Source organism: Manacus candei, unplaced genomic scaffold (assembly GCF_025592945.1).
Source record: "Manacus candei isolate 608988 ecotype Guabito, Panama unplaced genomic scaffold, ASM2559294v1 h1tg000159l, whole genome shotgun sequence".
NCBI lineage: Eukaryota > Metazoa > Chordata > Aves > Passeriformes > Pipridae > Manacus > Manacus candei.
The window spans coordinates 2,809,068-2,834,555 of NW_026138207.1; the positions used below are offsets into that span (position 1 = coordinate 2,809,068).

A 25,488-nucleotide genomic window follows, 5' to 3' on the forward strand; every position below is an offset into this window, starting at 1 on the left:
ATTCAGCTACACTCATCTTTCTGCAGTAGCACTGAAGATGATTTGTAACGGTGGCCTAATTTTAGGCACTAAACTGCCAGTAAACAATTATTTTAGAAAGCAAAAGAAAGAAGCATATTCAAGAAGTAAGATAGGTTGCATTCTCTCCTTTCACCTGGGGATGTTAAAGCACTAGTTGTGGAGGATACAAATCATACACCTCGGCCCTTCCTTTCCAGCACCAGCCAGCTTTGTAGAAGCAGTAGCATCAAAATGGGGCAAAGCAACAGTAACCTTGATTGTCTTAAAATCAGTCAACACTGAATGGCTGCTGTGGGACTGCCCTGGTAAACGTGTCCATTTATAGGGCACCAAATAGTGTTGGTGGCACCTAATCATAGGATTTAGCTTACTACCAGATACATTTCTCTTGAATGGTTTCTCGTAGTATTATTGACCTCCACTGTAAGTTCACTACTATTGAGCATCAAGTCCCCATGAAATTCTCAGCTAAAAATATTTTTTTCCGTCCCACGATTTCTGGACACTAGGTCAAATCTCCTCTGCCTGGGTCCAGCAGAGACTTTCACCTGCTGACAGGATAGTCACTGATGTCCCTTGCCAGGACAGCCTATTCCAGCAAACAGATGCCTCAGGTTAGAATCAGAGTAAACACAAAATCAGGAAAAGCTTTGGTTTGCCTAACCAGAACTTAAGCCCAGTTACAAGGAAACATGAGCCTTCTCAGAACAATTGACCTTAGTCTGCACAGACTTAACATCTCAGAAGAAACTGCTGCTTTGCAAAACTACAGCCTTTTGATAAAATCTCTCCCTCACCAGGCTTTTCACCCTGTGTAGATGTTGTTGACCAGTTCTCCTTCCTACTCAGCTATTAAGTCAGAGAGGTTCCCTTCAGAACTGACAGCTTTGGGAAGTATCACAACAAGGCATGGGTGCCATCACTACCATTTATTAATCCTTTTCTATTTAGCCTGTCATCCATATGCCCATTACATGAAATAAAGACACAGAAAAAAACCAAACTTCCAGTACAGCAAAAGCACACATAGTGTCTGGAAGCAAGCTACTTCATAGTCACACATATCTACCTCCACACTCTCAGCAAGCTACACAAATTTTCTCTTTCTTATAAAATTTGTGGAGACCAGAACTAGATTTGCCCATGAATACTTCTCTCCACAGAGAATACTAGCCTCTATACTAGTCTGGGTCTTCTTCCTGCTCCCCTCTAGAGGATTTAAATGAGTGGAATGTTATAGGAGAATACAGAATTCAAATTTCTCTGATTATATATAATATAGAGATATTTGGCATGACAACAGGCTGTGCTCTGGAAAGATAAGACAATGAAAATGCTAATATTTTTATTTTTGCCTTTTTATGCAATTCTAATTTTTATCTTTATAAGCTCTTTTGTAAAGACGCAAAGGTTTATGATAATACATCTCTGTCAGGAGGAAACCTTCTTCCTAGAATTATTGCCTACTTAATTAAAGCAGTTTGTCATAATATACAAATGACAATTGGAACAAACTTGTAACAGCAACTTTAATGAAAATACAGTCCTGCAGGAAAAAAACCCCAATGACTGTGGCCATTACACATTTCACAGCAAGTGACATGATGGAATTGAATGTTGTCATGGTTGAAAGCTTCAGGGATCTCACACACTTCATTGAATCCATCTACAAAATGCTAAGTCTCACCATGTTCCCTCACAGCAAGATTCCCAGTCCACACAATGCTCATCTTGCCAAGCCTCATCTTCTCAAGAAGATGAGCCAGACATAGCTGCACTAAGGGAAAACACAGCAGGGTCTTAAAGAACTACTTCTCAATCGAATAAGCTGTGGCCATAAAAGCAGGTTTTGATACTTACTACATGCAGATGAGAAAGCCATGTATAGAGCATTACTACTGAAAACATGGCCAAAAATTATTTTGAAAATATGTATTGAAATACTGGTAGTTTTGTTATCTAGAGAAAATGCTGATGCCTTTTGGACAGCAGAAATGAAAGAGGTGCAGTCTGTGTCACTGTCACCTGGGATCTAGCTACAGGGGAAAAAAGAGGACCATATCCATCCTAATTCCATCCTACTGCCTGTGGGGGTCATCAGGAGGTGTGAAGGGGTGAAGAAAGGACCATCTTTCAGACACCCTCTGCCACCATCACTCCACTGCTGTGTCCACTCCTAGCCCGTGAGCACACAGCTTCCAAGAATAACAAAGAGGGAAGGAAAGAGAGAACGATGCAAAGGTACATGGGCAGTTCTCTGTAGAACAAGTCAGATTGCCCTAGACTGCAGTGCTGTGTCCCTTTATTAGGAATTTGTCCTCCAGCTGGCTTTAACTTTCAAACTGGAAAATCTGATGACTGTGTCACTGCATCACTTTTATCTAAGCAAATGGTTCAGTTTTGTAGTGCTTAATATTTCTGGTACTTGTGTATTGATTTGAAGCTTCTCATGCTTCCTAAATAAACAGTTATAAAACAAATTGAACATAATCAGGAGAAAAAGCAGATATTCTTGAGAAACCTGAACCACAGCTTTTTTGAAGCCTAGAATGCTGATACTGCTATATTTAGTGCCTTATTTGGTGGGAAAGAACAAACCACTAAAAGATTTCTTCCAGCTTCGATTGAATGCTACATCAGAACAAAGGTAATTTAACACATGACATTAAAGTAGCCAGAAAGTGATATCCTTATTATTTACTATCCTTTTGGAGGATCAGCTCCTTGCTTTTATTGCTAGAAAATATTGTCAAAAAGTACTTCCTAACCTGGAAGTATGTTATGGTGAATAGTAGCTGGACTAACTGGTCCATCTGGTTATTATCATGAAATATGACAGGAATTTTCATATGCTATTTTAAAAGTAATCTCTTTTTTCTTGATACTTGGGGGGAAAAAAGCAGCCTGAACACCTGAAATTTATTTGGAATTTGACAGTTTCACAGTGTAGAACGATTACACAGTTAGACAGTCTAATCAGAAAAATGTAACAGCTGAAAAAAATGTATGTAAATGTGGAAACCAGACCTGTGAAGTGCTATCAAAAATAAAATTAAATAGCAAAATAATGTTCTTGTCCCTTTAAAATACCAAAAATAAACCACAATACTTTCCCCATCTAGATCCTGATGCTGCACTCAGCTCTACAGTCACAGGAGTCTGACTGTGGGGAGTTCACTGCTGGATCAAGGCACTGAGGTGTAAAATAGAGACATAAGGCAAGACTAACATTAATGCAAATCCAAAGCAAAGAGAACACAAAGTTCACAAAGCAGCAAGGACAGAATATTATTCACAGTACCCATAGATTCCAGCACTTTCCTTTCTTCTGTTTATTTGCTGCTCGTTTGTATCTTTTTTTCTCTGTGATTGTGAATGGCTGCCACTAATGAGGTTTGTCACTATTCCAACAACAAATCTCTCTGAAGGTACTTGTGTGTGGTGCTTGAATGGGAGAGCAGGTGAGTGAACAAGGAAGTAAATGGAAAATCACATTAGTAACCATAGCAGCCAACAGCATTTCATCCCAGGAGAAGCTTCTTGTGGTGGAGGCTGGGCTTCCTCTTAATGAGTTTCATACACTGTTTCACAGTGATGGGGCAAGTCTTCCAAACAGTTCAGGTGACTGTTCTATCTCACTAGTAAGACCTTCCTGATGAACAGGACTACTTTGCAGCAGCCAAGGACTGGGTCTCTTGCATCAGGTAAAGCAGATGAACAAATCTTGGTTGTAATTGCAGTTAACTGCCTGACCTGGCAGAAGATTGCAGCCAAATTATTTTAACTGACGTGCATTTGTTTGATTGTGTTGGATATTTAGAAGCCAAATTCTGTTCTTTTAGAGGATTTTGTTAAGAAACTATATAACAAAGGTCACCTTTGGTAGCAAGGATGTGGGAATTACATTTCGTCATAATGACAGTGCATTTAGCTTTTGATTATAACAGAAGTTATGCATTATTGCCAGAGGTTAGAAACAAAGAGGTCAGAAATGTCTCATTTTCACATAGATGCTTTCTGGAAAAAAAACCAGATCTAGATGAAGAAAGTCAAGCAAGAGTGATCTTCAGTCTCCAGTGCTCAATCCTGTGTCCTTTGGGCCACTCTACTTCTACTAAAATCATCAGCAGAGCAGTTTAATGCTGGCCATTTTACTTGCTTCATCTTCACCTTCAGTTTGTTACCTGTCCTGGGCAGGTAAGTTCTCAGAGTACCCCAGTAACTGTTAATTATGTTCTTCTTCAAATTAAGTACATCTGTCACAAACACCAGGCCATGAAATGTTTTTAACATAAAGCAAAGACTTAAAAATTATTGTTGGTATCTCTTTTCACAAACAATATTCAGAAGGATCTGAGAAAATACTATTTCAATAGATCAAAGCACAAACATCTGTTCCACTGAGGGAATAATTAGCTTTTCAGAAATATAATAGAGGGAGAGACACAAATTAAGAAGTGATATATTTGTAGAGGAAAAGCCAGGAACGCTGCAGGATAAGCAATTGCACTCAAAGCACACACCAATTTCTCAAGCAGATGAGCTGCATACAATTAATGGCTTTTCAATCTCTGTATTTCCCATCCCTCACACTATTCTCACCTATGCCCAAGTCAACTCTTACCACCTACATACAGTTTTTTCAAGAAGTATTTAGTCACTTTAGCCAGAACTACTAGAGGTACACAGTCACCAACATAATAGGAAGCAGGAACATAAACAGATGTTAAACATCCTAAAATCCAGAACAAAAAATCCTCTGATGTTTACCATGTTATCCATGTGTACTGTATCACCATTGTGCCTGTGGTAACTGTGGAACTTTATTGGGGCTCAGCTTTAAATCCTGCCTTCCCACTTTGCAAAGTCAAGGTAGACTAAACTGCAGGGTATCTATCACTGCCTCAGGAAGAGACTCCAGCATGAAGTGAACTGCTGCCCTTGGACCAGTCTCTCAACATCACTGCAATTATGAAACAGAGTAACTCAGTAAAAATTGCAAAGTAACAGAAAATACATCTGTACATAAGAGTAAATCTTTTGCACACTAACATATTCACCTTCATTTCTAATGCTATTTAAACAATGAGGGGGATCTTTCAAGCAGAACTGTACTGACACAGTAAGTAAATCAGAAGCAGTGTGAGATTCTGTGGTAAGTAGTAAGATCTAGAGCATTTGGTGATTCAGCTGGGCAGGTAGGAGGAGGCTGAGAGGCCAGTAATGGATCACAAGGAATCATTCAGTAAGAACAGGAAGGAGAAATGGAGAGCAATAGAACAGGAAATCTAATCTGCAGTCAGAGAAGAAGAAGAAATTTAGAAAAGACAGCTAGGTCACACAAGATAGAGACAGCATACAGGTAATTTTAGGAGTTTATTTTTAAAATGAGAAATAAGGAGTGAAATAAATGTGATGGCATATTCAAAGACAATTAGTTTAATAAATTGCTTGAAAGTGAAACATTGCATAATAGGCAGAACAGATCCATGACCAGTATGATCAAGGCTCCTCTTTTGGCTCGACTGCTAAGTCACAACGTGACCTTTAGCAGGTCGCTTAAGGATAGATCCAATAAAGGACTCAGGCACCTTAAGCCTGACTTAGGCAGATTTGAGGTACCTAAGTCTAGAAGTATGACCTAAACACCCTACTCAGTTGCACACTACCCCCGGAGAAGCTTTTAACTCCAAAAAGTCAGATATCTGCTGTTCAGTCCTCCCTGCACAAACATGGCTCAGTTGGCAAGGGTGTGCTGTGTTAACTTTCGGTGTCCTACTGGTGGGTGCTCTCTTCTGGGCTGCACATTTAGGTGTCATTTTTGGGGAAGTGTGGGCACAAGAGACAGCTAACGCAGGCTGGCATTTCACCTCAATATGTGCCCAGAATCCAGCTGTGCTCCTTTTCTCTCTTTTTCTTGGCAGCATAGGGAAGGGCAGGAAAATGGCTCAGCTTTGCTTGAGCAGCAGCCTGGAAATGGCTGTATCCAAGTGTGTGTGTGTCACCTGCCCTTGACTGAAAGAGTCAGTAAGAACAGGAGCCTTGGTCCCCTTTTCACCTAAGGGAATACAGCCAACCTTTGCAGAACCTAAAGCCACAAGTGGGTCCAGGCTCTGGATGCAAGGAAAATGTTTCTTGCAGGCCCATTTTGGTTACTAAAGCTGAGGAGACAACAAGGAACGTAGAAATATCCCCGTGATGATCATGCTCAGCACTGAGCTGTTGATAACTGTTCCCAGCTCATCAGGCGAACTTCCTTCCCTTCAGAGATGTTCCAAGAAGTGTACCAAGTAGGGTGTGCGTTGCACACAAGACACTTCATTAAGTGGAAAAATATATTGAGGCATTTGGATGAAAGAAACTACCAAAAGTATTAAAAGAAAGAAAACTTTAAAAAACAACTTTCTGCATATTTTGAAAATCCACTTTCATTCCAGATCCTGGTAAGAAGTAATGTCATTGAAAACACTGGATTGATTAAATGCCACGGCTTAAATAAAAGTGGAATAACTTTTAAAAATATTACAAAATATGAATATTCCACAGATTCTTTGAAAATGGAATGGCTAGACAGAGAAGTATCCTAAAAACCAATCCAAAGAATTTCCTGTTTCAGCTTTGCAAACTGAATATTTTGAAATTATTCCTTTATGCTCATGAATTAAGTTCTTCTGTGGTTTTTTTGGTAATAAACTGGTTTCCTGAAGACTAATGATACGCACACATAATATTACAGTAATATGTAATTGTTCATGTAAATAAACAGATAACAGTTTTGTGTTAACTCACGCAGAATTGCTACTTTTGAGAAAAATTCCTGTTGTTTCATAGGTCTAATTATTTTCCCCTTTCAGTTTCAGTGATGATTTCTTGAAAGTGAAATGCAAGTACAGAAACCTATGTTACAAACCATTTGGTCTGTAAACAGGAGCATGAAAAGGGGAGGTGCTACAAAATGCATACAAATTATTAGTCATAACCAAGATGAAGAAAATTGGGGTTTAGACCAACATCACTTTAGACTTTGAATAGCAGCGTTACCTTGACCACAGTGCACTTAGTGTGCATTAAATTATACGTTTTGCAATCTAACCAGCAATAAATGCCAAATGTACATAATGCATCTATATTAAAGGTGACCTGTAAAGAAGCAATTATATGTCCTTTCTCGTAGTATTTACGTAATGATCTCAAAAAGTGTATTTTTTATTTTTTCCATGTGTTAGTTGTATTAGAAATTCAGGTACTCTTTGGGTTAGCATCTTTTATGGTGTCCAGAGAACTTTTTAATTGAGACAACACAAAAACTAAAGAAGCAAAAATTGCCTAGTTCTGGCCTAAGCTAGGCAATAAAGGACAGCTTATGTGGTTGCTGCTAAAGAAGAGAATGGATTTTCATAAGCATAAAATGCTCTTGTCCAAACTAATAATTTCAGTAAATGATTGAATTTTACAAAATTGATAAGTTCCAAATTATTTTTCAGAAAGTATTTGGTGTAGAGGCTTAATTTTACATTAAGTTGTATAGAGTAATACAGAAGTCATCTGAGACTGCTTACAAGAATCTTGCAAACTTGAGCTAGTCTTCGGTATGAATGGCATGAAAACCCAACAGTTGAGTAAAATAAAGGCCTTTAAAGGTGTTCTTTCAGGTATTTAAAAAAAATAGAATACTGATATGCTCCTACTTCTGTTTTGTGCACGTTTTTGCTGAGTTCTGCTTATCCCTTCACCTAACACCAAGTCATTTCTATCGTTTGTGGCCTTATCAGGACAGTAATATTTGGGCTTTAGTCACTGCACAGAACTTTCTTTATCCGTTCCTGCTGCGTTTTACACGCGGGAAGGTCCCACCTGTCCGGCCGGGCTCCCGCCGCGCTGCGCCCCAGCGCTGCCGCTGCTCGGCCGCCGGGACGGGCGGAGCGGGGTTTGCCTTCAGCACAATTCGGACCCGCCGCGCGGCACCGGCAGCACTTATCGAAATCTTTTTCACGGTCCACCGAGAGGCGGGCCAGGCTCCGGCGGAGCAGCACCGCGGAGCCAGCGCCGCCGCCACCCCGGGCACACCCGGGAACGCATCTCCCGCCCCGGCGGGGCAAAGGCGCCGTCCCGCCGCCCGCACCTCCGCCCCGGAAGGGCGCGGCGGCCGCTCCCTCCTGTTCTGCGCCTCACCTTCCACCTTCCACCTTCCACCTCCCCCTCGCTCCGGGCAGGGCGGGAGCGCGGGGGTAAGGGAAGGCGGGGCGGAGGGAGTATGCAGTATCACTTCCTATCTCCCCCAGTGCTCCCAGTTCCCTCCCAGTGCTCCAAGTACGATTCTCTGGCTCACTCCAGTGCTCCCAGTATCATTCACTGTCTCCCCCTCATTGCTCCCAGTTCCCTCCCAGTGTCACTCCCTGGCTCGCCCCAGTGCTCTCAGTTCCCTCCAGGTGCTCCCGGTATGACCCCCTGGCTCCCCACGGCCCCGCCCCCATCTCCCTCCGATGCTCCCATGCCTTCTCAGTATTCCCAGGGTCACTATCTGGCTCCCAGTCCGTGCTCTTATTCCATCCAAGCTCTTCCAGTATTGCTTCCTGTCTCCTACCAGCGTTCCCACTTCTCCCCTACTGAACCCAGTGTCACTCCCTGGCTTTCCCCCCCACCGTGCTCCCAGTTCCCTCCCAGTGCACCCAACATCACTCTCTGGCTTGTCCCTACGCTTTCAGTTCCCTCCCAGTATCACTCCATGTCTCCCCTCAGCTCTCCCAAACCCGCTCGCGCGCGAACCCCGCGCGCAGCCGTTACCGGTCGCCCCTCGCGCGCGGGACAGGAGGGGGAGGGGGAGAGGGCGCGGGCACGGGCACGGGCACGAGCGCCGGCGCGCGCATGCCCGCGCGCCCGCCCCGCGTGACGTGCGCGCGGCCGGGAGCGCCCGGCGAGATCGGAGCGGCGCGAGCCGGGCGCGGGCCGGGCCGGTACCGGGCGGGCGCGCGCGCGAGGAGGTGCGGGGGGAGCGGCGGGGGCGGCCTCGGCCCCGCCCGCCGGATAAAGCCCCGGAGCGGGCGGGGGGTGGGAGAGCCGATCCGGGCAGCCGCTGGCGGCGGCTTCTCTCCGCCTCCTCTCCGCGAAAGTGTAGTGGCGGCGGCGGCGGCGGCGGCGGCGGCGGCGGCGGCGGCGGCGGCAGCGGCAACAGCAGCAGCGACGGGGGGTATGCGGGGCCCCGGGGCGCCGCGCCGCAGCGGCGGCGGCGAGCACATGGCATAGCCGGGACTGGCGGCGAGCGCCGGGCCGGCGTCACAGCGGGTCCGGCGGGGCGAGCGGCTCCCTGCATGTGGGAAGGGAGGAGGCGAGCCAGGGAGCCCGGCGGCACCGGCGAGCACCCGGCGGCGCGGTCCTGACCCGCCCGCCATGGATTGCAGCCTCCTGCGGACCCTCGTGAGCCGATACGTGAGTACCGCCCGTGCCCCTCGCACCCAGCGCGGCGGGGAGCGCCCGCCGTGGCCCCGCGCTCTCGGGAAGGGCTCGGTCGGCAGCTGGGCGGTCCCATGACCGGCTCGGCAGCCGGGGGAGCCCCGGGGGCTGCCACATGTGATGCCCGGTGTCAGCGGAGGATGCAGCGGCGGGTGTCGATGCGCTCCCGGCAGCCCGCCCGCCCCACGGGACTGTCCTTCGCTGAACCAGAGCGGCTTGACCTGAGTTCAGAGCACTGTAGTTTACGGTGTGCTGCGATACGTAGCTATTAGGGCAGAGAAAATGTCCAGTGGTTGTGGGGGATTTTTTGTTTGGTTGGTTTTGTTTAGGTTTTTTTCCCCTTTTCTTCTCGTTACATTGTCTCAGTCAAGCGGCGTTTTTGTGGAATTGTCCAATTTAAATACACTGGCGAATGGTCGGAATAGTCCCAAGTTTTTGTATCTGTACGTAGTAAGATTCAAACACGCCAGACTTGAGAGTACAGCGGTGAGAGAGAGGTCCTCTCGCGTGTGAAAGCCCACCCGTACCCCCTGAAAGAACAACTCGGTAGCGCATTAGGGTGCATCCAGGTGTAGGCTGAAGTGTGTCAGTTGGGTGCGAGTCTGGTTCCACTGAACCCCAAACAAATGCTCAGGATAACGTTTTAAGTAGATTGGTAGGATGCCTGTAAGTGTGGGGCTATATGCAATAAAAGGGATGGGGACAACCAATACCAGGAAACTGCAAACTTCTGCTTTTGGGTGTAGAAGAAATTTTTAAAAGGTAGGGAGAGAGAATTTGGATTTTCAAATATATATGGCTTTTTGCCTATGCAAAAATTCCTGTAATTAAGGAAACTTTGGTGCTCTGACCAAGCAAAAATAAATACACTTAGATTTGTGTGTGTCAAGAGCTATCTCCACATAGTACAGGTTGAAGTCTGTCTTTTTGAAGCACAAATGAAGAAAAATAGCAGAGGTGAAAAATGGTTGGATTTTTTTCTCCTGTTTGCAATAGAATATTATGTGCAATGACCAGAGAATGGAGAGGTGAATACTGAAAGCAGCTGTGCGTATGGATCCTTAGAAAGCGGCCCTGAGGGAGAATACTCAAACTAATATGCATATTAATAATGAGGTATAAGAGAAGCAATAGTCTCTATGGATATATAAAGCTCAGGTGAGCTGTGCTGAGGTCTGAAGCAGGTGGGATCACTTGGGGTATAGAGATTTGTCAGTGCTGATCTAACTTTGGATTTAGTTTAAGATTTCTTTTTTTTATATGTGCTCACAACTGGAACCTGTACAAAAGGCGCATTCATTGTGCACAGAGCAAGCATACTGTTAAATCTGTCCGCACAACATTGTTGCTAACCTCTTTCTAACTAGGCTTAAGCATCAGATATAAAGGAAACAGAGTAGCTAAACTAGGTGTAAATGAGAAGACAATATGTTGAAAATAAGGCACTTGAGCTTTTAACTTGTGAACTGTCACCACTCCCCTGCACTGCTGACGAGGCTAATTCAGCAGTCTAAAAGATAAATGAAACATTATTAAATCCCATGTGAGGAAGGGTTCCTATTTCCTGGGTTACACTACTTTCTGTATTGTATATATGCCAATAGGCTATGCCTAGGTAATGGCCCAGCTGTTCCAGGCTGCCTTGTATATTTTCACCTGTTGCTTCTTGTTCTTCTGCATGCCTTCAGTGTCTTAGTTTAGAATTCTTTCTTCCAAGGAAAGGTAATTTTGAAAAAAGCTGCTGTAAGTAAATTTTTACTCGTCATTTCATTAAGGCCATTAATATCTGGCAAGCTGATGCCTGTGTTGCACGTTTTCTTTTTTTATCTCCACGGTTCCACACTTTTGTGCATCTACAGCAGTTTGAGTGCTGGACCTGAAACTGGCTGCAGTGCATGAGTAGCAGATGTACACGTCAGCAGTATCACTCCGTAATTTTTCACCAAAGCTCTGTGCACACCAGCCAGACCACACAGGTGGAGATGTGCTTGCCACTTTCCAAGCTGCTTTTTAATTAGGCAAGTGACTCTTCTGTGGGGAGAGTTGAAGTGGATAGTTACATCTTGTGTTTCTTTCAAAGTAAGCTCAAACTTTGGTTTAGTTAAAATCTGTAAGGAAACTTTTCAATGATCAAGGGCCTAGAGGTACAAATCTGTGTCCTGCAAGTTGTGTCCTGGTCATGTGCAGGTGCAGGTCCTTCCTAGAGCAGGCTGGTCTCAGGATTATCCTGAGAACCTTGGCTGATGCAAACTGGAGATGTTGTTTGGGTAGCCGGGGGCTCTTATGGTACGATCTTGGGATAACAAACAGTTGCTATGTGATGTACTAATGGAGACTTCCATTAGAATGGCTTCTCACATTTCTAACGTCACTTCTTGTGTGTCATTTCTTTTCTTTCCTGGTGCTGGACGTAAAGACATAAGTTAAATACAAGGGTCCTTGTTACTGTGAAGATCCTCCCCATTCCCCTTTCCCTTACTGTGCAGTTGCTGTCCTGAAGCAGTGCAAAATCATACATGTTTCCAAGGCCCTGTGGAAGAATAGCGATGACTGGGTGCTGCCAGTTTCCTGGTTAGCATTTTCAAATATGTCTGTTGTTTTACCTGCATTGAGTATCATGTTTATGTCTTCCAGGCATTGAACACTTTAGCCATGTGGGCTGAATAAAATAGATGTTCATCATGCTTGTCATACTGGAGTTCATATCTCTTCACCAAGAGATGATGTAGTCTCTTAGACGGACAGAGGGAATTATGTCTTTATCTTACTACATTTTTAAATTTACATCCTTGTTCTACCTCTTTAAATCCTGCAAACTTTGGGGTTTTTCACTTCAACTCTTGCTTCCTGTTACCATTACTGCAGCCATACACAATTTACAGGACTGATGGGGAAGAACCGCTTTCTCTAGAAAAGGTACTTGCTTCACTGCAGTACAGCTGACATGAAGTTCATTATAGTTTTCTAAATCCTTTGTGATTCCTCTAGCTGATATACAGCAATGTAACTTTTCTTAATTGTGTCTAATGAGGTTATTTTTTATATTTTGCTGCTTTAAAATGTGTGTGAGCTATAGTAAAGGCATCTTTAAGTCACAAAACAGAAACATCTTTATATATAGCTTTTCCACTTTGTGGAACCATAGGAACTAAATAAACTTTCTACAGTAAGATAAATAAGATAAATTTTTACAACTGTATTGTTTAATTTACTTTCCCAAATAATGGAATTAATGGTTTTATGGGGGTAGTGTGAAAATTGCCTTGGCGGGGCTACACTTTTTGTCACATACTCTATAAAAATATTACCTCTTTTTCTGAATGTTGCTTTTGCATCAGGCAATATGTTCCTCTGTCTTCTCCCTGGATTGTTTGTGTATTCCCTAGAGGATGTGGGATACCCCAGGGATGGCAGCCTCATAGCCAGAGAATACAGAATTAGCGTGTGCTATCCTGTAAATGTCATGGAGAACCTGCTATGTGCTCAGCAGTACACTATTTAGGGTAAAAACAAGCAGACAATGGCAATTGAAACTGTCTCCATACAAGATTAGCTTTTGTTTTATAGTTAGATTATTTGGGACACTGTGGATATCATTAAGTGATGTGTTCTGCCTGTATAACTGCAACTGCATTAGTTTTCTCTGGTGACTTATTTCTTACTGATCTTAGGACTGCTGAAGTCCCTCCTCTTCACAGTCAAAGGATGGCTAATAATATTAAAACAAGTCTTGGTGACTTCTTATCTTTCATAAAATGAACACTTTTCTTAATAAAACCTGTGCACATGTATTTTGTGTATTCATGGTAGCTGTTTATGACTGAATGTGGATTTGAATATATCTGGGCAATCTGGGAAGATGCTGCTCTTTAGCATATGTGTGTTTGGACACTAAATGATTGCTAAAGGTCTTGCAGCCTATGGCAGCAGTCTGTTCTGGATTTGCAAGACAGCTGGCCCTCATCACTAAAAATTCCTGTCCATGTATGACTTTGGGCTGTACAGTAAATGCTACTGGGTCAAAGGTCTGTATTACTGAACAGTTTTACCAGTATTATGTAGTATATTTAGGTATCTTACTACTTTACTGCTTCTCCTCCTTCAGATTCTGCTGTTACTTCAGGATATTAAGTATTTGTTGCCTGTGTAAATATGTCCAAATGCGCATAGTAGGAGGTAAGATTTATTTTTAGAAGGAACAGGGATTTACTACAGCTCTGGACCCTGGGAAGCTGCTGGCCTATTAATTGTGCAGGTATTTCTGAAAAAATCTTTTTTTTGGAAGATTGGAATAAATGAGCTTACAAACTGATGCTCTATTTGTCACTATTGTAGAAGTGGGTCAGCTTTAATCAGTCTGAGAAGATTGACTAGTCTAACCAGGAAGTTACGTTAGGGGTTTCTAGCCCCTAAAACTAAGTTTTGTGGAAACCTGTGGCTTTTGGTCATGGTTTAGATGATTTTTCCTAAGTGTTTTGCTTGTATTTGTAGTCTTAGTAGACATAAATCAATACTGAGCTTCAGTTTATTTATATATCTAGCTTTGATACAGCAAAGGTTGATAACTACTTTGACTTGAAAGCTGGCAAAATTATAAGTGCTGGTGCTCAGTATTTGTCTTAAAGGGCAATCGATTTATCAAGTATTTCAGATGAGTTCAGTTAATACATTTGAGGATACCACTGTGGTCAGTTCTTGGTTTTGCTTGTATTTATTCAGCTCTCTCTGCACCCTGGCAGATGAGTGTTACCTAGACAGCAGTAGTTTGTTTCTTATTCAGGGTGCCTGCTAACATAAGCACAGTTTTCTTCCTAGCTATCACTTAAAATAAGTCAAAAGGTTTGTGTTGGGTTTGGTGTTTAATTCCAGGGATATGACTTGACAAAATCTTAAGCTGTTTTAAATGTCATAAGTGTGTTTGTACACAGACTCTTCATCTGCTAACTGTCCTGATGGTATGAAAGATGTTCCCTGTAGGAGCCATGTGTGTATTCATGGGTCAGGAATTAGTAACTTGTAGCTCTTAAGTGTCTATCCCAGCTATGCAATGCATTTTTGTTATCTCTTGAACAAGTCTGTGTGTCACAATGTTTTCTTGAAACCTGAGATGCTTCCCATCTCACAGCTTTGCTTCACTGCAGGGACCAGTTCTTCCTGCTGTGGAAGGCATGATGAGTGGGTTAAACATCATGAGTAAGTTCTGAATTCCTGTTTCCCCAAGCACCATTGCTTTGTTATTCTCCTAGTTGCCTTTTTCTTTTATTTTTTTGGAGAGTGGGTATCTGTATGGAGTGCTGCCTGCATACTTTTCAGGAATTTATTTAAAAAAAGCAAAGTTTGAAAGTTATAATTACTTATAAGTTAATTCAGTTGAACGTTCACTGTGACTGACAGGATTTGGCACTTCTGCAAATCTAACTAGCATTTCATACTGGTAGTGACTCCTGTGTTTATTCTGGTTTGTAGTGTACTCTTTGAGATATTTCAGTATTATCTGAGGCTCAAAAAACCCCACAGACAATCTCCCTTCTCACATCAATTATTTACTGCTGAAGGGCAATAAACATGAAGAATTGCATGGGCTTTGTTTTTTCCCTTTCTCCTACCCCATCAATTACCTAATTTATACAAAAAAACATAATTTCCTTTTTCTTTTGAGAATAAACAAATGAAAGTAGAACATTGCATATGTAAAACATTTCACTTACAGGAAGTCAGTGCACAAACTGGTTGCTATTGACTACAAAATATTGCTCATCTGCACTCATCAGATGCTCTCTGATAGTAGAAAACATTGCTTTTGGAGCATCTAAACTGTAGAAATAAAATCAAGAAAATAAATCAAGAACTTTTAATCTTGCTTTTGTTTAGCATCAAAATACTTGTCTCTTCAGAGGTGAGAACTGCACAGTTGCTTTTGTCAATTGATAACATGTTGTTTGATTAAAAAGAGTTTAATGTTGTTCTGCTTTGCCTTTTCTCAAGCACCACAGAGTATCAATTCTGCAAGCAGGAAGCCTTTTCAAAATTATTTTTGGGAATGAAAGAGGACAAAGTACGACATAGCACATTTATAGCTTAACATCTCTGATAACCATTTCTTGTTGATTCTTTTCTCCTGTCATACAGTAGTAGTTGAAACAAGAAAAGTGTCAAGACGGAATGGGATTTTCTAGTGAGTCTGCTTTCTAAACTCCAAACACTTAGAAAATAGTAACTGGGCTGACAAGTAAAGCATTCTGCAAATACCATAGCTGGCTGCTCTTTGTGGTGTTGAGATGAGGGTAATAGAAACTGTCCCATCGAACTAGGTTTAAGTGTAACTAGAAAACCATTGTGATTGCTGAGGAGCTCCAGCGTGATTGACAGTGAGCTGCTTGGTGCATGTCATGTGCAGGTGTGTCAGGGAGCAGAAACCAAGAGAAAACTGTGTCACAGAAGACTGAGCAGATGTTTTAGCACCTGTTATGCAACTGGATTCAACTTTACTGTGTGGGGTTTTTTTTTGTTTTTTAAGCAAAATAGCCTTCTCCTCATGTAAGTCCTTTAGGCTGATTGTATTTTTTCCAGAACAATGCTGCTTATTCTAGTGGCTTACCATTACACAGGATAATGTAATATTTCTATTTGTATAATTGTTGAGGGATATTTCAGTTAAAGTTCATCCTGAGCTATGAAGCAGAATGACACTGGAATGCTATTATCTTCTCTGCTGTAATTGCCATGGCAACAGTTGCAGGTAGACAAGGCAAGTTGAGGATTCTTTTTCTATATCATATGTACACCAGCTGTTTTTCTTCCCTCTCAGTAATGACACTGAGAAGCCTGTGGCACAAACACACTGAGTCATCATGAAAAGTGTTTTGTTTTGGGTTTTTTTTTTTTTTTTCAATTTAACTCTGATTTTAATTTTCTAAGTATTGAGTATTTGTGGTACTGTATTAAAAATGCACTCTTTTTAGGAAGCAACTGGAAACCTAACCTGGATCGTTCTAGGAGACTGAGATGAGCCAGTGGCTGGGGAGTTTGTTTGGAACATCACAGAAGACCACGGGCTGATAAATCACCTAAATATCTTTGTAGATCTGGATGTTAATTTCTTTGTGCATCTATCTTTTCTTAGGCCAGGGATGAGAGTATTGCCCATCTTTTCCAGAGAGAGAAGTTGTAAGGGTACTTAAATGCTTCCAGGTAACAAAATTAGCATGGTCCAGGAAGACAACTGAGTGTGAACATAAACCTGTAATGACTTTGTCTTAGGGTTGGGTTTTTTTGTTACTTAAGAGTTCCACACTGTTTCTCCTGCAAACTCTGATTTCCCTCTTGATTCCTCCATCTGCGTGCATTCACGTTCAGATGTATGAACACTGCTTCCTTAAATTGGGAGCTGTTCATTTGGTAATGTCAAGAATTATGCCAAGATTTACCAGAGATCCAGATGTGTATTGATATTAAAAAAAAAAAAAAAGGTCCTTCATATGAGCTCTTGTGTCTGATTACTGAAGTAAACCCTGAAAGTGTGTTCTGGGATGCTTTTTACTTAGATCATTGTGGTCGTTACTACAAGCATGAAAGCTTAAGAATTTGGAGATTTCATAGAGACATTTTTCCATTTATTCTGCTCTTCCCTATAGTCTAATTTCCCTTTTGGAAATAGAAAAATGTATTTCCTTCATTAATCATTAAACTCATCTAGATACAGGGCAGGGTGAGGGGGAAATAGTGTTTCTTTTTCCTGGTGACACTGACTAATCTCTTTGCTTCAGTCAAAAGAGGATTTCATCTAACCTATTTTGAATAGAGGATTAAGGACAATTAGGCTCTTCCTCTACTTGACCATTAAGATAGGATGTTGTGAAATCCTCTGAAAAGAACATCTGCTGATGTGCCATTAAAGTTTTGCAAAACTAATGTTAATAATCAAAATAGTTATATGCAGAAAAAGAAGCTTTGTGTATGAAGTGCTTACCTGGAGATAATTGTATGAATGAATTGGGGAGAGGGAAGGAATACTGATCTGTTTGCTTAGTAGTTTTTGTCTCTAATGCTTCTAAATTACGTTGTGGATTGGATATGTAGATGAACTGAAATGGATTTCGTGTGACCCAAATTGCATTAGTAACTTGCGGTTCATGCTTAGCAATATATGCAGTCTTTCACTTCTTTTCAAAGTACTATTAATGAGTTGTTAGCACAAATTATAATAATGAAGTACAAACACTGTCCATAATCTGTGCTTGTATAACTATTTTATGTCACTTGTATTCATTATAAGTGGCATCTCTTGAGATGAATCTGAATCAGCAGTGACATTAGATAGCTAACATGAAACTGCTCTACTTGTCAGGAGGTCATTACAAAATAAAACTGAAAAATACCGCTATTATTGGAAGATACATGGTATGCATAAGACAGTATAATGATTAATGGGAAGGAAAAATGTCTGTGTATTTTGGAGAAGGTTTGACTATTGAATCCACCCCATAAATGATAGAACTGACTACCTTCCATGAAGAATGGGTAGTAGTACACTGTGAAGCTACAGAGAAGATAGTTGAATGACACTTGCCTCTGAGAAATTGCTCTTGTGGTCTTAATTTCAATACTAGCAGTTGTAAGTAGGCTACTGAAACTCATGGCTTCTTTAACTTTGTTTCCTGCAGAACACTAGTCTAGAGAGTTCAATCTAATCTTATTTTTTGGATGATAATATGCCTGAAGAAGGATTGTCCAGAAAAAGATGAAGTCTATTTACTTCATCTTATTCTTGAGGCACCTTGGAGTCACATAAACTGTATTTTCTCAGACTGGCATTAACCACAGTTCCAGAAGGAGTGGAATGTGTGGCTCTGGGATCCCAAAGCTGACTTCAAGGAGAGTTGCGGTCTTCTGTTAAGATGTATTTGGTGTCTTTGCCTTCTGCTTGGGTTTGAGGCTATGGTGAGTAACAAACAGCATACCAATCACTGCATGAGTTTTGGGTAGAGTATAACAACTGTGGAGGAAATATTGTTGGGGAATTTGGACATCCTGCTTATTCAGTGATTTTATTTTTTTTTTTTTTTTTTAGAGGGAGAAGACATTATTTAAAATTTACCTGCATGAAAGTTCTTAAAAACCAGGCCACTCTTTAATTGTGCTATAAAATGTGCCTGTGTAGAAATACAGTCTTTCATTATGCGAAATACAATATATATGACAGAGGGTACTATTAATGTAGGCTTTAAACTGTTTATTATTTTAGCTATGTCTTGGTCAATAAACTTATGCTGATATTAGCAGAAGTATAATGTAACTAAGTTCAGGCTAGACATTTGGCTTTGGTCAAAAAGGCTCCTTACACTATAAGCAGATTTTGATAGATTAATGTTAGTCCTTTAGTTTAATACTCAGCACTTTCTCTGTAAACACAGAATGTACTGAAATGCTGTTATTCATTGGTGTATTGTGTGTTACAGAATGGCTGTAACTCCTTTGTAGTAAATTATGTGTAGTTCCTTTTTCTTTGATTTTTCAGTGGAATTACATTAACAATAAGTGTGATGTTAAGAGCTACTCTCATCTTTCACATTCTAGTCTCCTGACTAACAGTATGATTTTTGGAAAATTTAACTCTAATAAGAACCTTCTGTTCATTTAGGCTAAAAAAAAAAAATAAAGATTTCTCAGGTAACATCAAGTATTATAAACATTGTCAAGTTAATTTAATGTTTAAAATCCAATATATAGATTTTATAATGTCTTCTACTGTCTCATTTTTAAAAATGTTTAGTATTTTTATCCTTTTGTACTAGGTTTTCAATTCCTGCCTACCTTAAACTAAAGCAGTACTAAGGGTTCTAATCCCGTTTCTTGACTTGAAGCTCTTTGTATATCCTCTCTACAACAAATATGTAGCCAGTTAAATATATGTGGCTGGTTGTTAATATCATAGGAGAGAGGATGGAGGCAGGTGGGTTAAAGCAAAGCTAAGAATTTTGTTTAATGACAACTGTTGAGCACAACTACAAAATTCTTTTACCTTCTAAGATGGAAACCCAAAAAACTAACCCACAAGATTATTGTAACTTCACCTGAAAATATTGTAGTTTTGTTAATCTCTTAAACAGTGTTAACTGACTGCTTGCTCTTTACAGTTATCAAGTGACCAGATGGCCTAATCTGGTAGGAGGTGCCTGTGTATTGGCACTAGGAGGGAAGAAATTAAGGGAAAATGGAAAAAAGCTCTTTCCTCAGCCCAGAACTGCATGATTGCTTTGAGATGATTCATGAATATGCTGACTTCTTGATTCTGTAAGCTTTTGTCTGACATCAGGAGGTTGTTTCCATACTCGGTGGCTGTAATGACACAGAAGCAATAGGAAAGCTTCACGTACTTTCGTGAAGCAGCTCATAGTGCACATGGGCAGGTATAAAAACAGGTTTATAAAGGACAACTGAATGTGATTTTGCATCTCTTGTCTCCTTCAGCCCAGGAAGTCTCAAATTTGAAAGGCTTGTCTTTTTTCTTAAAAGAAAGTTCTTAAGCTTTCTGACTTCCTTCCTAAGAAGTGAAGAGGTTGAGCGTTTTTACCCTGTTAATGGTATTTGCTGTAACTTGTTCAAAGAGCTTTCATGTCAGCATATATATAAAGTAAGCTTTTTGAAAAATACACTAAAAAATAGCTTGAGCCTAGATTTCTGCTGGGCATGTAGAATTAAAATATCAGTATTCCTTTACTATTTTCTTGCAAATTATAAGGTATTTTAAACTGAAAATAATAATGCTTTTACATGTCCATTTGCTTTCTGGGATGTTAAAAATGGTGACAAAAGCCAAATAAAGTTTGCTTGAGTTGTGGTTATAGTTGAGTCATCAAGTGAGACTGCTGCAAATACTTGCAGACAGTAAGCTAGTAAGACAGTAGCATTGGCTTTTCTTGCTTTCTCCTGCTGCCTGCAGTCAGACCAATTAATTCTTCTTGTAATGACTACTTCTTGCTGCAGAATAGCAGCTGCTTGTTTATGTGGCTTTTAGCTGATCTTTGAGAGTATTTTGATAAAGGGGAAAAGTGTTATGGCGCTGTCAAATTCTTATCTAAGTCTTAGAGATGTGGAGGGGAAAAGGAGAAATGTGGTCTTTACAGCCCTGTGGACTCGAGCATAGGGAGCTTCCCGCCTGGCACTGGGCAGTTAGATCAGCATAGGAGTGGAAAATCATGTTTGTAGTGCTGCTGCTGACTGGAGGCAGCTACATCTTGTGCTTCCTTAAACTGATGAAAGGTGTGATCTGGACTTCTCTTTGTTTTCTTGTAGTATGTAGAGAAGACCAAAGCAGAAGTGTTAAGCGGGCTGATGCAGTGACATGTAGCTCTTGTAGTCTTATAAGAGCTGTCAGAAGGGACTCTGACTGTACAGAGGTTTGTGCTTTCTTTTGTCTTCTGTTTGGGATGTGCTGTTGGACTATTGACAGAGACATGTTTCGCTGTGCTGTCTGAGTGACAAAACAATTGGATAGTGGCTATATGTGGGTGCCTTCCTAGAGAGGCAACTGTTGCTCTGGGTTTGAAGCTGAAATGGATAATGTAGTGGCAAGTTTCATTGTGAGGGGGAAGAGTGCTGCCAAGTGCCAGAGTTCTAGACTGTGCTTCTGACTGGGATGAAGTGACATCCAGACTGATGACTGATAGGTCAGGGACTGACTTGACAAGTTGGTGACATCCATGGAACACTGACTTGTTTTGTGAGTAGTATCTGGCATCAGAAAACTAGTTGGGAGAGGGATGGGAGTTAACACTTAGTGTAAATGTCAAGAAGCTTTAAGATTTATGAAATGAAGGGTAGTATTTGGGGGACAACATACTGGAAGGAATGTTACTTAAAAATAAACCAACCAGGAAATAACTCCAGCTTTTCCTCCCTGAACTAACTCTGATGTGAATGCTCTTGTAGTACTTGTCAGATGGCTTGACCTTCCTTTTAGTTGCAGTCAAAGCATAATGATGGCGGGGAGGGGGATGGAACAGCCATTATATGCTTAAGATTTCCTCCTGTGTTTTTTAGAACATGTTTTATTGAAATAAGGATGCTAACCAGCACAGGAATACTTTAAGATTGTGAAAGTCTATAGCACCTTTAACCCTTTCACAGGCAACTGTGAGAGATGGGTATTTTTGGTTTAGCATGAAGGCCAGTATCAAATGCTTAAAAATCAAGGTTTTCATTGCATGAAGACAAGGTGTACATGATCTGATTCACTAGTGATATTTGGAATGAGTTAATTCTGAAAATAATTATTTAAACTCAGTATTTCTAAAGCAAAAAAAATATTTGTTAATATCAGATTGGTCTAAAAAAGCTTCATGCTTTTTAACTCTCTTTCCATAAAAAGTAACTAGATGATCTGGAGAGATGCCTTCTAACCTTCATTGTTCTGATTCTAAAGTAAGAATCACCGACTTCTGCTTAATGTTAAGTTAAAGGAGAAAATACTCTTGCCTCTTTTGCAGCCATCTTGGTTTTCATCTCTGAGGAGATGGTAGTAATAAGACATCCTAGTTTAAAACAGGCTCTGTGGATAAAGCTCTGTGGATATCACATCTTTAAGTGATAACCCATGGACTCCACAAATTGTTATTGTGAGCAGTCATTATACCACTTGGTGCGTTAGTTCATTCATGCTTTAGGATTGCCATAACAGAGGTTCACAACAACTTCCCTGTGTTCATCACTCAGTAAAAACTACTGTAGGTGTAACTGAGGCTTTAACCTGGTCAGGTCCACATCAATTAAAGTATGTCTCCTGGTTCATATTCCAGTTAAAGAAAAATTATTGCAGTCAACCTATACATGGTTATTGTCATCATTCCCTACTCGCTTTACCGGCTCATGTGGCTATTCCAAACATTTTTCCATCAAAAATGGATTTTTCTCAAACTACTGAATAATTTGTTAAGCTGTCTGATTGATGTTCCTTCATTCAGATGTTCATAGTATCTAAGGAAGTCCTAACCTGAAAGTGGATGGTAGTGAGTAGCTAGGTGGGGAAGGAGCTGTGGATGGGAATCTCTTTGGGATCCTGAAGAAGCTACATGCCTAGAACTTAATTTGGAAGCTGCTGTTGTGTTGGTGTGATCTGAGAGGCTGGAAGAGAAAAGCTACTAGACTTTAATTAGTAACAAATAGTGTGAAAATGCTTGTGCCCTTGAGACTTAAGCTGGCCCATCTCAGCTTTCATGACAAGATTGTTGTGTCACCATGGAGTGCTGACTGTGGGTGCAAGTGCTCTGAGGAGTTGTTCTGGAGTTGCATTTAGGTGCTGAAACTACATGTGTGTTTAGTTTGGGGAGTATGGGAATAGTAGAAAATAGATAGCAAATAGCAATAACTCTAGACATCAGTATAAACAGAATTACTGTTAAATGCCATTACCATAAAAATAATACTGGATCACAGTAACAGGCTTTAAGCTGTTCTTGAAAGACTTCTTACTGGGTTAAGAGCTGATGAGAGTTTTGAAAAGGGTTTGCAGACCCTAAGTTGAATAAAAGGTGATGACGATTTGACTGTGAGGAAGGAAAATACAAAAGTAAAACCTCTTTGATCTCAGTGTACTTGACTTGAGTTTTCTTAAAATAGTTTGGGGCATATTAATGCAATGGGTTTCTATGTCTGTTTTAAAATGTCAGAGAGAGAAGGATGGTGAAAGAATATTCAGTGGAAGAGAAGGAGTCCTTGACTGAAAGAGAAGCTTGAGTGCTTGATATCATGTGCTTGAAGTCATATGTTATAATGGGTCCTTCTGTGGTTTCTGAGCTGGTGGCTGAGGGAGAGGAAGCTATAAACACTTCTCTGTTCTCTACTTATGTGGTCAGTTGAAGCTTGGTGGAACTTTATTATTTAGAACTTGACCACTAAATGGGCAAATTAAGCTGGCTTTCCTCCTTCTGATTTCAGTTTGCTCTTAAAAAAAAAAAAAAGCAAAGTGAATCTACCTGCTTAAGTGGTTTAAATTGGGATGCACTCTTAAAAGAGATGTGTTCTAAAAGAGGATCTGGAAGCTTTGACAGAATTCTCCAGGAAGAAGATTTTTCTTCATCTCTTTGAAGTAGACGTCTGAAGAATTAAAGATACTCCTATACTAGGCTCAACCTTTCCATCCATTTACATAAAACAATCTTTGCTAAAAATTTTTATTTTCATTAGAAAATGTGTTAAAACATCTGGTCTTTGCACTGTTCATGGATGTGTACTCTGTTTCCAGCAGCCTTCAAAACACCAGAGACATTCTTGAAAAGGCTTAATTTGTGAGTTTGAGATCTAGCTATAATAGATACCAGAAATTATACAACCCCTTGCTCTGGGTGGCATCTGACAGTCTCACATGACTTGCTAAAGCACTGTTTGTCCGGCTTTGCTTCCTCTGCGGGTGGTTCAGGATGCTCCATTTTTCCATGCCTTATCTCAGAATTCTATACTGGTCTTTAAGCCCAGTACCTCAATTTCTCTTTAGTGCTGCCTCAGCTAATCTTACTATGGATCCTGTTTCTTCTGAAAAGTCTTTCTTTAAGGTCTTTTTCTGCTCACGTCTCCTGGTTCATTGTTCCACAGTTACCTTCCTTTAGCCTGTACTCTTACGTCAGTAGAGTGCCTCTGCAGTTCTTTGCCCTAACTTGCCTAGCTTTTTGTATGCACCCCTTTTGAGAAGTTACAGGGAACAGTGTAGTGAACTCCAGATGAGTTCTCCAAACTGAGACATTGCCTCCCTTCTTCCCACAGTCCGATCTGTGTCATCTGGTCCTCAGCTGACCAGATCAGCTGTTGCTATGTGCTGACCTTATACAGGAAGGATAAATTGACCCTTGCTTCCTTTGAAGATCCCACAGCCTTGGGTATTTGGAAAACTACAACCAACAAAACATGCTTTTGTTATCTCCCTCAAACTGAGATGAAGTGTGTGACAGAAAGGATTATGCTACACTAGGTTACTAAATATATTTTTGCATGACAGTCTTATACTAAAAAGAAAAACACAGTGATAGTCATTTCCCGTAATGATGAGAGTACCTTCTCTTGGTGGACATCAGTGCCAGAACTTTATTTTAGTACCTTCTAAGTCGTTTGTATAGAAAACAGAGCAGCTGTCTTGGCAGGCTGTGCTAGAAAGAAGTGCAGTTCCTAGTTTAGTGTGTATCTGATTGATGCATTTGAAAGTGGCAGTTCAGACTGGCAGCAAAAGAGGATTGAAAGCTGCTGCTGAGCACAGTAGTGTTTAACTTATGATAGTTCATTCTGTACAAGGGGGAAATGTTAGTGTGTTCACCTTCTGCCCTCAGAAAAATGGATTGCAGAATGGTCGGTGTTGTAGCCTGGTTGCTTGTTACTAGAAGGGACTTGGAAAATAAAAGTTTCTTTTGAAATAGGTGCCTTGCTGCCTTGAGGCTGAAGGCCCTGAAACTGGCCTACTAGCTATAAACCAAGTTTTGTACCTGGGAGAGCCACCAGCATTCCCAACCAGCATTATTTTGGTCTGTCCAGATCTGTTTCAGATTTTTCTTTATTTAAAAAATAATCTGATGCTCAGGCTGTGAACTTTTTGTGAGACCATTGGTTGCTACTGGGTCACTTCAAATAAAACTTAAAATTTGGAAGCTTGGTCTCACAGGCACATAGTTTGCAGGAGATTGTAGTACTTAATACTGTCTTGTAGCAGTTTTATAGAGAGAGCAAGAGGCTGAGGGAAGCATGTTCCTTTGGCCTTGTACTAGAGAGTCATTGGAAAAAATGCAGTGTGTGCTGAGGCCTGCCAAAAACCAGCAATTGTGGTGGTTATTGCTGCCATGCAAGTGTATCTCAGTGATTGGGATAAGCAGTTGTACTTTTAAATCTGAAAGTTGCAGTGGGATTGCTGAGTCTCATCACTGTTCTGTGTGCCTGTTGCCTTGAGATATGGTTATATGAGTACTGCCAGGGCAATTATCTAAAAAGCTTGGTGAAAAAATTGATGTAAGACCGAAACTTTCCTTTGGTGACAGGGGA

The 25,488-nt window shown here is 41.0% G+C and overlaps 1 protein-coding gene across 3 annotated transcripts in view; it reads left to right on the top strand.

Moving 5' to 3' along the window:
• Positions 1–9,325: 9,325 nt before the first annotated feature.
• The window catches only part of ATP11A (ATPase phospholipid transporting 11A), a 110,950-nt gene continuing 94,787 nt past the window's right edge, over positions 9,326–25,488 (top strand). For all 3 annotated transcript variants that reach the window (XM_051772817.1, XM_051772818.1, XM_051772819.1), the window contains exon 1: positions 9,326–9,447. In XM_051772817.1, coding sequence (XP_051628777.1) covers positions 9,409–9,447 — 39 coding nt within the window. In that variant the 5' untranslated portion in view covers positions 9,326–9,408. The remainder of the gene's footprint in view (positions 9,448–25,488) is intronic.